Here is a 12,876-nt window from a genome sequence, read left to right on the forward strand (position 1 = left end):
ACACACTCTGCAGGCCTCAGTGTTGACTCATCCCTGAGCAGGTAGCTGTTCTGATTCAGAATCACCATGTGTGTTTCCATCCATCAGTTTTATTTGTATTTTCAATTTGCATGTAAAAAGAAGTGAAAAAAAACACTTTATTTAAACTCTCAGACAGAGACGACCAGCCAATTTTATCAGAGTCTCTAACAAAACACAGGAAAGTTTTTACCACTATCTCTCTTTATCTAACTAGACAAATAGAGTTTAATGTGCATTCAATACAGGATCATTAAGTGCAACTTGGAGAACGTTAAAGCACTGTTCTCTACAGCTAGTTCGAACATTGTATCATCCGTTTATCACATCTCTGTGACAAAGGATACCCGGGTATTGAAGTTGATCTAACACGTCACATTCAGATCCTCTTAGCTTTGTTGATGCGCAGACTGACATTTGGTTTAAAGCTGCTTTACGGCTCATATCTCCGCCCCTCTGGCGCCACATGGAGACGAAGACAAACGCTCAGGTGTGTCAGGAGAAGCTGCTCTGACAGCTTCGGCTTCCTGAAGGCGAGATGAGTCACCGTGCCGGTTTATAGAGACGCACACAAACCGATGCAGAGAACACGTATGAGGGAATGAACCAGCTATACTTCTGTGCCATATGTCCCCGTCCTGTGTGTGTGAGCGAGCCCCGCGGACTACAGTACAAAAGGACAGATGTCCACTCAGCAGTCAGCAGAAGGGGACGTGCTGTTTGTGTGTGTGCTGCCCTGCCCTCATAAAAATCCATTTATTACCGGTTTGTCATTTACAGACCAGAGATTTACACATTCATTTATTCTGCCCCTGTCTTCCTCTGCCTCCTATTCTCCATCCAGCTTCTTTCTTTCTGTCAACCTTGTCCTCTTTTCCTCCCCAGCTCAAGTTCATTGACATGCTAGGTCTGATATATCTTAAACTACTGAACAGGTGAAGATTTTTCCTTCCCTAAAATGTCTAGCTGGCAGCAAAGCTTGATCACACAAAGCTTTAATATCCTGTAGTCTATCACGTTATAGTTTAGTTTAAAAAAAGACTTCTGTCTCCTCCTGTTCTGTCTGTTCTGTTCTCCTGCTACCAGTTTTTCTACCAGTGGACAGGAATCCGGTTTCAGAGGGTTTGGACTGTTAGTGATGCTCTCTGGAGAACATATATACTCCAAATAAATGTCTCCTGTCCTCTGTTAGTCAGTTATTGTGTCAAAATGTGACGGTATGCCGCAGACACACATCAGACTTAAATCCTCTACAAGGACTTTTTAACTGGTTATGAAACAGTCTCAGATTAATACTGATGCCTCTGTATGACCTAAATAAACAAACAGGACCATCAGTATTTCTATACAGTTATTCTTAATGCTTCTTAATGCCTTGGTTGGATTTTCCTTGAAATAAATAAAACAAGGTGGTGGAAGCACTACCGCTTCTGTCCACAGGGGCCGCCAGAATCAACACAAATGAAAGTTTATAATTGCTCATGTTAAAATGAAATTTACAAAGGATATGGTTTCTTCTCTTCGTGTTAGAGATTTTAGGGCAATTAAAGAATCTAATTGACACACATAAAAAGTTAAATGTCACTCAGAGTAAATCCTGCCTTTATTTCAGGTACATTTTCTCCTGTCTTCACCTGCAAAAAGACAAGTTGAGACAATCAAAACAAGCAGTGGCGGATCACTTTATTGTTTACTTTCACAGCGTCTGCCACTTTCTGATAAAGCCCATAAAACCACACTCAGGTCTGACACTTCAGACTCAGTTAGCGGTCACATGAGAATATGTAGATGGTAGGGATGTGCTGATACGATACAAAAATTAGCCTTAACTATGACATAGAGGCTTAACTAAAATTTGGGCTGTATCTTCCTTCATGGGAGTAGAATATTTGTTTCTCAGTTTGAGCATTATGTTTTTTAGATGGCTAAGCAAAGTGCATCCATACTATTGTGTTATTAACAGCTTAATTGTTAAAGAAAGATAAAAAGGCGGATTGGTATCGGTATTGGCAGATACTCAAGGTTGCGGCATCGGTATCGGACAGGAAGAAGTGGTATTAAACCATCCCCAGTAGATTCTTACAGTCAGACTGTGGACTGAATTCCTCCCGGCAGAAACAGGTTACAGAGGCTTTTGACAGTGTGTCTGTGCCAGTCAATCCTTTGTTCAGCTGTCTGCTTTAATGGATGAGGCTGATATCAGTGTGGCTCCTCTCACATCTCCAATTCAATTTTATATCCTCCCTTTGTGCTACAAAACCCACAGAGACTGTCTTAAATTTGCATCCCTATAGATACTTCTGATGTGACAATTTCACCAGCAATTCTCTCTTCCTCTTTCAACCTACCTGCCTCCTCCTCCTCTTCTTTAACTCTTCCACTCCGTGTGTGTTGTCCCTGGAGGTGATGTTGAAATCACTTTATATTAGCGCTGAAGCTTTCAAGTCTGGCTCTGGGAGCCTGATTATAATAGACAATGACAGTGTGCGGTGTGAGTGTACGTACACACAGTGGGAAAACCCCCATATGTTCAGCACTGACCTAGTTGTGTTATGGTAAAGAGGAGTGGATGTGGCTTGATCATGTGACCTTATGATGTCTGTCACTCAGCCAGTGAGTGAGGTAATATTGATAATAATTGAGCCTTTATTTTATTATTTACATTTCAGATATAGCCGGCCTATTCAATGGTTGACGCACGGGCCACATCCAGTACAGAAGCAACCGTCCCAGTCCCGAATAAATAAATCTGACAGAATACTTTACAATAAACTCCATATACTGTATAGAATTAGCAAACAAGTGAGCCATCTGCCTTCCTTCTCAGGGCAGGATGTTTACGGATGCAGTAACACCGCCAATCGTATCTTTCACACGTCCTTTCCGACCTCGCTCAGGAGCTCTTCAAAACATCTGGCTGTTATAAGTCACGAGTAGGGATGTGCTCTACTGAAAATATGCCTCTGTCAACCCTGAGACGTAAAACTGACACTGAACCCTGTCAGTTGAACCCTGCCTGGAGTGGCGAGGACTTGTTTATCTGACCGCCATCTCATGAAGTATTACGTATGAAATATGGAGCGCCTCCAAATCTTGATCCCCACACGTAAGAAAACATGTTTGTTACATCATCATGATTTTAATTATTAGTTTTTTTTATAATGAAAATGGAAATTGTGATGCAGAAATATTTTCATATTTTACCCACAACCCTGCAGCCCTAATTTCCACCCTACATAGCTGGTGTGTATGGGGCATCAGCTGTTTTTCTGTGAGTGTGTGTGTGTGTGTCTGTGTGTGTGTGGTTTAGCTCGTTAGCTTGTCATATTAGCTCTGCAGGGAGCCTACGACTGATGAATGGGGATTTAATCTGCTTTGTATTGAGAACGGGGACAATCACTGTGAGAGCAGAATACCAGCACACACACACCCTAACTGTCTGAGTCATATTTCTGCAGTTTACAGCCTTATGTAACTCTGTGCTGAGGCCTAATGGGCTGTTACTGACGTCTGATAGACACCAGCAGGACGACTTTATGGCTAAATGAGCTGCAGCGTTTCCTCTGAAGGTCGAGCTGAAGTGCAGGCAGACCAGAGTATGAAATGACCGCCTGCCGCTCTGCTGTTGTTGACGTTGTTGTCCGAGCGCTGTAAATCATCCACTCAGCCTGATTGGCTGCAAGAATTTGGATTTCTTTGTTTCTGATTCTTTGTTGATGGAGACTCCAGCTGTTTGCATCCAGAGATCATTATTGGAAATGTTTTAATACCAAACAGTCCCAATGCTTTACCTGAAAATCAACAATGTGTCAGTCAGTGCTTCATGACTTCCTTTCGGTCTCTCAAGTCCACGCCCATTGGCTCCACCTTTAAAAACATATCAGTCTCAGTAATATCCTCAAAACAGCTGCAAACACACAGGGGGAAATAGTACACCTGTTAGGGACTATTTTCAGTGGCGGATGAATACACATTTGGTGCTCTAGTGAGTATTTGGGGCGACAGAACAGTGTTTGTGGGATTGAGTCAAAATGAACTGCAGTGTTTGTGTTCATAGTAATGAAGAAAGATCTCAACCAGTGCAACAGTGTGGCTCACAAATGGTTTTTGGACAATAATGGAGATCTATGGCACAGAGGAAGAACATATATCAGGCTTTGATACACATATTACTTGTTGGTAGATACATTTTGGTCTTTTTAGGGGATTTTTTGACAAAAAGACAAATAAAGAATATCATCAGATGTTCTTTAAATTATCAAAATTGTAAGGGTCTGACTCAGCGTTCAATGCCAACTTTCAATACTTAAGAGTTCAGACTTTTGGCAGACCTTCATATGTTTTCGATTATGGTCTTCATCTGTTCGTCTTTCAGGGTCAACCTTTTGATAATTGAACATTTTCGGTTCTCGACTTTACTCACACACTTTGGTCAGTAGGTCAGAGGTTTAAAGGACCAGTGTGCAAGATGCAGAATATAATATTCATTTCATTAATGTATAATCACCTGAAAATGAGAATCGTCATGATTTTCATTCAAGCTGTATTCAGGTGGTTGCAATCTGCAACTTCACCCAAGATGCCGCTAAAACCTACACACTGGTCCTTTAACGTCCGGCCCTCCACTGGTTCACTATGGCAGAGATCAGGTTTTAGACCCAGAGACAAAAACCGGTTTCATGTTCAGAATATCTCTGTTCAACATGTATGAGGAGCAATTATAGCAAAGTTCTTTTCACCCTGTGTGAAGCTGATTGTAGCCGTGGTCTGTCTGAATACTGAGTGGTGTAATTATTTCTGCTGCGTGGGGGCATTCAGAGGTAAAATCCACCTTCAGATGCTCCTCTGTATCATCGCTATTATGTGAATTCTAGGTTTTGTCGCCTTCAGTGATCTCGTAACCAAGTTATCGGGTTCGGTTGTTCGTGAGCCAGGTTATGGTAGCAGCCTCTAAACTCGTTGTGTCTTTCTGGTCTATTTTCTCCTTCTGTGGCCGTTCACTGCAGAAACAGCCATTCTAGAAAACAAGCCAAATATATAATATATATAATAAAAATGTTCTTGTGTTGAGCAATAAAGACTGTAATGAGCCTTAAAACTAGAAAACGTGCCAGAAATTTAGGCAACTTGTGCTTATTATAAGCAATAAAAACTCAGTTATTTAAGATTTTCTTAAAATAAGTATATTGGTCACTTTATTGAGCTGAATATAAGAATTTTAATATTATAAGATTAATAATCAGCAAAACAATTTTACAATAAGACACACTATAATAGTGACTTTATCTTAAATGAAGGCACCACAAACATTCTTAATGGAAAACTAAACAGCTGCTTCATTTACTGCTTTCATTTCTCTTAGTTGTCTTACTTCACAATCTGCTGGGATATTATGTAAACCATTATTTTCACTGGTTAAATCGAGCTCAACATTAGCTGGAATATCTTATTAAGACAAAGTGAGATAGATTTTCTTAAAATGACTCATTTCCCAGAAACAAGGCTTTTTTACTTTCTTGAGATTCCTTATTTGCAGTGCAGGAACTGGTCTGTGTTCTTTTATTTAGACGCACTGAAGTGGAAAAACAAACCATTTGATGAACGTGGGATGAGATAAACTTACTATGAGATTTGCACAATTTTTTGTAAACACTGCACATCAATTCTGAAATATTTATGTCACTCAGACAGATGCAGAGCACATCCCTAACAGAGGATTTTGGTGACTGTTCCTTTAATTTTAAAGTATTTCTCTCCCTCTCGCTCTCCTGCAGGTGAAGTATAAGAAGGATTTTGAAGAGAGTAAAGGACGAGGGTTCAGCATCGTGTCCGACACTCCAGAGATGCAGAGACTCAGAAGGACTCAGGAGCAGATCAGTATTGTATGTACACATACATACACACACACACACACACACACACACACACACACACAGACAGATATACACACACAGATATACACTATATTACTGTTTCCTGGTGTTTGTGTATGCAAGTGTGTGTGTGAAGTGAAGCATACAAGTGAGAAGAAGTGAGGGGTGCACTTTGGTCAGTGGGCACAATTGCACACACACACACACACACACACACACACACACACACACACACACACACACACACACACACACAGTGTCTACATCATTAAACCCTCCAGTGTTGACGACATCAGCGGTTTTGAAGAGGAGCTTCTTCTGAAACCGCCGAGTGTAAGTGACCATTTTTTATTCATTGATTTAAAGGGAAGTCGAGCTGTCAATTATTTAATTACAAAGATTGGAGTAGTCTTAAAAGACTTTAATGTGACCACCCGAGCGCAGCTGAAGTCGTCGGGGGAAATTATTCCAACAGCTAGGAGCATACATGCGGAAGGCAGCTTCACCAAATACTGACTTGACCTTCGGTACAGCAACAGCACCAGATGCTCGGGTCAGACAAACAGTACACAGTATGTGGGGGAGCTCGTCCATTCAGAGCTCCATAGACAGGAAAGATGAAGATTAACCAACATTTAAATAATTAAGTGCGCAGTAATACATGGCAGTGTGTCCCCAGAGAAGTAAATCATGAATGAGACGGAGAATCCCAGGTCAGATTCATTATTTACTATAATAGAATACCTACTATTATGGTACTTACTGTTAATGACCAAAGGAAGAAACAGGCTGTGTTACATTGAGTGTATTCTCCATGTTTTAAAGTGTGTTTGTTGCCCTTGAATGGTTCATTCACCGGGGAAAAGAGCACTACTGACTTCAGTTTGCAGAACATCAGACATAAACGTATCTGCTGCCCTGGTTCTGACTCTTCTTTACACACTGGCTGCTCTTAGCTTGTAGGCTAATGTGTTTAGGTTTCTCTCTGCTAGAGCTCAGTCAGCGAGATTAAAATGAGCATTACCCTTTTATAACAGGGCTATTATTATACATTTAAACAACATTATTATTTTTGACCATTTTTAGAGGAAAGACGGATGGCTAAATGTGATTTCAGTTGGACACCTGTAAGCCAATCAATAGACAGAATAACAGTGGAAGCAAAGTAGTTTATACAATAAAACAAAGTTTGGATGTCAGCACATTTAAAGCTGCAGTAGGTAACTTTTATAAAAGTAACTTTTTTGTCATATTTGCTGTGTCCTGACAGTAGGACATGAGACATCCTCTGGCTCCTCCTTTCAAGAATCCACCGCGCCTGAATGAAAACAGCCAATCAGCCAAAAAAGAGTTTGATTCCCATCGTTTGACTGCAGCAACAATCGAAAGCCTTTCTTGGCTCATACAGTAATCCATTACTTTATAACACGTAACTGTAATGCCACTAATTTTGGCAGTAACTAGCAAGGGAACAGATTTTCCGTTTCAAATTAAATAACACAATTACGAGTGGACAACTGCAGGAGACGGTACGATAACTCAGCACATCTGGGGTACGGATGGGAACGCTACTCATTGCTGCCCTCTGGTGGTCAGGAGTATTAATATCAAAATATATTTATCTCACAGCAAATGTAACACAAAATTTACTTTACCTAGTAACTAATTACTTTTATAGAAGTAACTAGTTACTGTTACTGATGACTATTTTCAGTAACTGGCCCAACACTGGTCAGGATACAGGGAAAGCTTCAGCAAATATGACAAAAAAATATTTTTTATAAAGTTGCTGCAGCTTTAAATTCAACATTAAATGTATTTTATGGAGGTAAAACAGAGTCAAAAAAAAAAAAGTTAGAGGAGAATATTTAATCTTTAACCTTTCTGTATGTGCTGTGTGCTCTGTGTGTGTGTGAGAGAGAGAGAGTGTGTGTATACAGATGCTCTACCGCTGTGTGTCCTGATGACCCAGTGACCGTCAGCAGATGATGCCAAGGTAGTTTGTATTTTTTTTCTGCTCTTGTTCCAAAAATGTGACATTGAGATGCACATGAAACACTACAAATGATGTAACTTACCTGTCCTCCCCACATTAAACCCCATTCATCAGCTCTGCTCCGATTGTACCAAACGTTTTCTGTCCTCTCCCTCTCTGTCTTTTTCCTTCCCCTTGTTGTCTTTTTTTCTGCCCGTCTATCTTTCTCTTTCTCCCCCTCCTTCCCGCCTCCTCCTCTGTTTACCTGACCGAGTGATCGTGTTATTCCGCCGTGTTAATACGCCACAGATTCTCTCTCCTCATTTGCTCCGCTTTAATTAATACACACACACACATCGCCTCGCTTTCAAATGGTGCGACATTCAACAGCCCCCACATTTTTATTGTATTACTCAGCTCTTTTCAAGGTTGACCTGGTGATGAAAGAAGAGGAGGGGGAGAGGTGGGAGGAAGAGGAGTGTGGTAGGAGGAAGGTGCGAGGGAGGTCAAGGACTGAGAGAGAGATTTGTGTTTTGCGTAAAGCTGAATTGAATGTTTCTCTCAGTAAAATCGAAACCAATCTGATGCTCACAATAAGCTCAGGAAACATTTTAATGCATTCAGCAGGACTGAAGTGGAGTATTCCAGTAAAACACTGAAGTCTGAGTAGAATTAGAGTCCAAAAGTCTCCAGAGGAGTGTGTTTCTTCTGCTGAGCGGCGGCTGGCAATAAACCTGGTTCACATCAGGACGAGATCACAGGCAGTTCTCCCAGGAAAAGCTTTGTGTTTCAGAATTCATTAACAAGATCTAAAGGAGAGAGAAAGCGAGAGCTCCTGGTCAGCGATGCTGCCTTGAGTTTTTTTTTTTTTTCACCAGCTATGAAAACTGTGTCTCCCAATTTAGCTTCAAGAGAAGGCAGATTTTTACCAAAGCTGTTATTCCCCAGCGCGCCGTGTTTACTGTGATTCTGGGTGAGACAGTGATGACTGCAGGCACGAGGGGCAGCCAGGACTCCACTGGCAGGACTCAGCTGTTATTCAGGCCACTGGACCGATGATGTGTTTAAAGACCTGATTAATTAGTTGTCCTCTGAGCAAGTCAGGATTGGCTCTCTGTTTTTATGTTGTGCTGGTGTGCTTTCTATGCAGATTTTTTGTAGCCTGGGAAAGAAAATGCTTCTACACTTGGCTGAGGTGGAAGAAAAATGGCCTGAAGACATTAGCCGTGTTTCCATAAATGGATTTTTATGTGCATTTTGAATTATCGCAAGTATAGGTCGACCTTTGGAAAAAATTGCTCAGTTTTGCAAAACAAAGTGTTAATGTTTGCTTGAGGTGGTTTTTACTGACTTATATAGCAAACACTAAACTCACATGACTGATGAGCTGTCTCTTCATTGCTCTATGACTCTGTAACACATCCGTTATCGCTCCACACAGATCTGATGTAAGTCTGTCTCTAGCTAATTTACATGACTTGTTTGTTTGCTAGTGTTTTGCTACCATGAGCTAACTTAAGATGTGACTATATATATATATTTATATATTAACCGTCTTCAAATTATCTTTCTTTTCAGTGTAGACCAGCCTAGTACATAACATATACAGGAAGCCACCGTACTCTGGCTCTGATTGGCTAGTGCTTGTTGCCTTCACTGGTTTGGTTGGTTAGTTTTAGGCGTGAGGAGTGAGCTTAGGTTAGGGTTAGGACTAGAGTGTCAGGGTAAACCAATCAGAGGCAGAGTAAAGATTAAAATATTGCAAACAAGAAAGGTTATTGGAGGATGGAGCAAAAAGGGGTGGGGCTTAGGAAGGGGCAATAAGGGGTAAAATTTGCACTACATTTGGGTGGAAACACAACTATTGTCATCAGCAATTAATAAGAGCTCGTTCTAACAGTTTACTCCTGTAACAACATCAAGTGTCAACTTTAATATCCATGTTATTTCTGTGTTAATCTCTATCTTGTCTACATGTCTTTATAAGTTAAATGTATAGTGACATACTGCCGATGATGCAGTGTCACTGGTGATACAGTGAATTAGTCTTCTGTTGTTGTGTTGAGCTGTGATTAGTCAGTGTGCAGTGTAGCAGCAGATGCTCATTTGGCTGAGAGACAGTCAGATCTGCTCTGCTTGGTCTCTATCAGGTCGATGTCCTGTTTACCTCAACTGCCATCTGACACTCTGATCACGCTGCCAGACTACCTGCTGCCTCTGAGTCTCATGGCAGCAATTTATTTATATTTACAGTGATTAAATATCTGTCTGAAGTGATCAATCACGCCGAGAAAATCAGGAGTTACTTTGCTTTCTTTTTCATTCTCTTCTGTTCCTCGTCTTTAGCCTCACCCTTTCACTCTTCCCCCTCTCAGTGTGTTGTCTTACATCTCGGGAACCAGGCCAGGTGACTCAACATGAGTTCCACCTTTGTAACTACAAACACTGTCCTCTCATTGTCAGTAGGTCAGGAGAGACATTGAATATTAGTAACAGCTAACAAAACCCCAATTAAAACCTGTATCTAAAAGAACTGTAGCTTCACTGCAAAGCATAACCTTATAGAAAGCGAAGATATGGTATTTAAAAGGGCGGGTAATGCTGTTCATGCACTTGTTTTGACATTAAAATAACACTTGGTGTTTAATATCGGGTTCCCCCTTAAACTTGTTAAAGTTTTAAAGCCACTCATTAGCATAAGGGTTCAATTAAACACAACTGAAATCAACAAAATTGGATTAAGAGCCTGAATTTGTATCTTAATTTCTGTTTTAATCTGAAAAACCTCAGAAAAATAGTGATATTTTCACATTTCACATGCAACACCACCTTTACCTGGAGACTCTGCCACTGAAAGAGTTTTTGTATTCTTCTTTTTGCCCTGCAGCTGGTTGCGTCAGTGTTTATTTACCTTGAACAGTTCACCTGTGTGTCAGCAGTCAGTCAGTGTGTCACAGTGCTAAAACAAACACTCTCTGTCCATATGACAGCCTATTACTTTGACCTAACTACACAAGCATGCAGGCAGATATAGATCTGTACAGACATACACAACTTCATTCATTGTTTGACTCTAACTGAAACCACATCACAGCTCTGTTCCTGACAGCTGACTAACCTCTTAAATGATATGAAGTTATTCCAAAATGATGTTAGTCAGCAAGAACGTCAATCTCTAAAGGTCAAACTGGTTCTGGAATGAAAACAGATCACAAACACATCTCTAACTTTATTTACATTAAGAATACTCAATAATAAGCTTTAAACACCTTTTTACAATTTACAGCAAACACAACATTTCAAAGTGAGATTATCAGTCAATTACATGTTCAGTGTGTATGAATATTTATTGTTATGCTTTCAATCCATTTTTATCTAGAGACACTGCAAGTCGCCTTTCATGGGGCCACCATGTTGGACCACCATATTTCTACAGTAGCTCAGAAGGGACAAACCAAACACTGACTCTGGTTAGAGACAATCGTTTTTTGTTTGTTTTTTTGTGCGTTTTGCGACCACTGTAGTTTTTCCTTCGCGCTTGGACGGGGTGTGTGAATCAACGGAATTGCAATCTGCAACTACACCACTAGATGCCATTAAATCCTACACATTGAACCTTTGAATTGAAGTCTTATGTTTCAGTGTCTTTAGAAGATAATTCCAAGTCAGAGTAGTCCAGAAATGGCTACCAGACCCTTTAAAATCCTTAAGCAGATCCCCTGGTGGAGTACTTAAGCCTCTCAAACTTTAAATGTTCCAGCATATTGCCAACTCAGCACCTGTGTGTAGGATAGGTAGCTGAAGGTTATGGCGTCTGACTGGGACACAGAGACCGCCACCTCGCCAGGGACCACACCAAAGACTACAATTACAGGCTGATTTCCTTGTGACAAATATAAGACCAGAACATATGACAGAGCCTTGGCATCAGGACCAAGTTTGATTTACACCTGGTTATATCCTGGGCAGCCTATGGAACTGTTGTTGTATAGCACCAGTGAGGAGATTTAGTGTCAGTGTGGATTTGTTGTGGCAGGAATGTTTGGAAAACTTATTTTTATCGTCAGTTTGAACAAAATAGTAAAGATTAAGTTAGACTTTCAATCAATAACAACATGATACATCTGCAAGCTCATTGGTTATGCATATCTGTTAGTGTTACTAAAGTGTGTGTGTTCGTCAGTAAATGGTACATTCCTTCCAGCTTACGATATTTTCTGAACTCACCTTCAACCCCTCAACCTACATACACACACAAACAACACACTGTACCCAACACTGGCACACTGCGACTGAGACGAAGGGCACAGCGGTGATAAGGTCTTGAGTAGAGGGCTAAATGTGGAAGTTAAAGGTGATAAGAAGTACCCAATGATCCCACACTCAGAAGACAGTCAGCCATCACAGGAGACAGTCAAGACTAAACGAGGCAGTCCAGCCGCTTTTAGGTTCAGATTTTGAGTTACAGGTAAACGAAGAAGCTGAAAGGGTTGATGAAGAAGTTGAGAGGGAGAGCAACACATGAATTAAACTGAAGGAGTGTTGAGGACATTCAGACGCAGAAAGAGTGACCACGACATTGAAGAAGACTTGGCGAACCTGAAAATACTGAGAGTGATCAACACATCAGAGAAAGCAAAAAATTAGCAACGATATTAAGAAGCAGCAACTGCAAGGTTTGGAAAGCTAAAAGGCTGACCCAAAAACTGAGGAAGCCTGAGGAGAAGGGTCATTTATTAAGAGACGACCGTAAATCAGACAAGGTGAGTGCAACATCGAGGACTATGAGATCAGGATCTTGGGAAAGCTAACACAGCCTTAGAAGAAGGTTCAGGGAAGGTTGGTAAAAGCTGAAAAGTCTGAATAAGACACTGACGATGCTACGACATCCGGAGGTGATTACTGATAGGGTGATCGAGATCTTAAGGAATCTGAAAGGAAGGGCAAGAAATGAATGGATTCAACGAGGTGACTTTGATGAAGCTGAAGAGGTGACCTTGACCGCAGACG

At 40.9% G+C, this 12,876-nt stretch overlaps 2 protein-coding genes across 3 annotated transcripts in view; one reads left to right on the plus strand and one right to left on the minus strand.

Annotated features, from left to right (window-relative positions):
• The window catches only part of LOC127359529 (LIM zinc-binding domain-containing Nebulette-like), a 29,320-nt gene extending 23,166 nt beyond the window's left edge, over nucleotides 1–6,154 (plus strand). The window contains exon 4 of the mRNA XM_051393463.1: nucleotides 5,793–6,154. Coding sequence (XP_051249423.1) covers nucleotides 5,793–6,053 — 261 coding nt within the window. The 3' untranslated portion in view covers nucleotides 6,054–6,154. The remainder of the gene's footprint in view (nucleotides 1–5,792) is intronic.
• LOC127359522 (GTPase IMAP family member 7-like) overlaps nucleotides 1–12,876 on the minus strand; it is a 245,257-nt gene that overhangs the window by 101,859 nt on the left and 130,522 nt on the right. The window lies entirely within an intron of this gene.

The sequence above is a fragment of the Dicentrarchus labrax genome, unplaced genomic scaffold (genome assembly GCF_905237075.1).
Source record: "Dicentrarchus labrax unplaced genomic scaffold, dlabrax2021, whole genome shotgun sequence".
Classification (NCBI taxonomy): Eukaryota; Metazoa; Chordata; class Actinopteri; family Moronidae; genus Dicentrarchus; species Dicentrarchus labrax.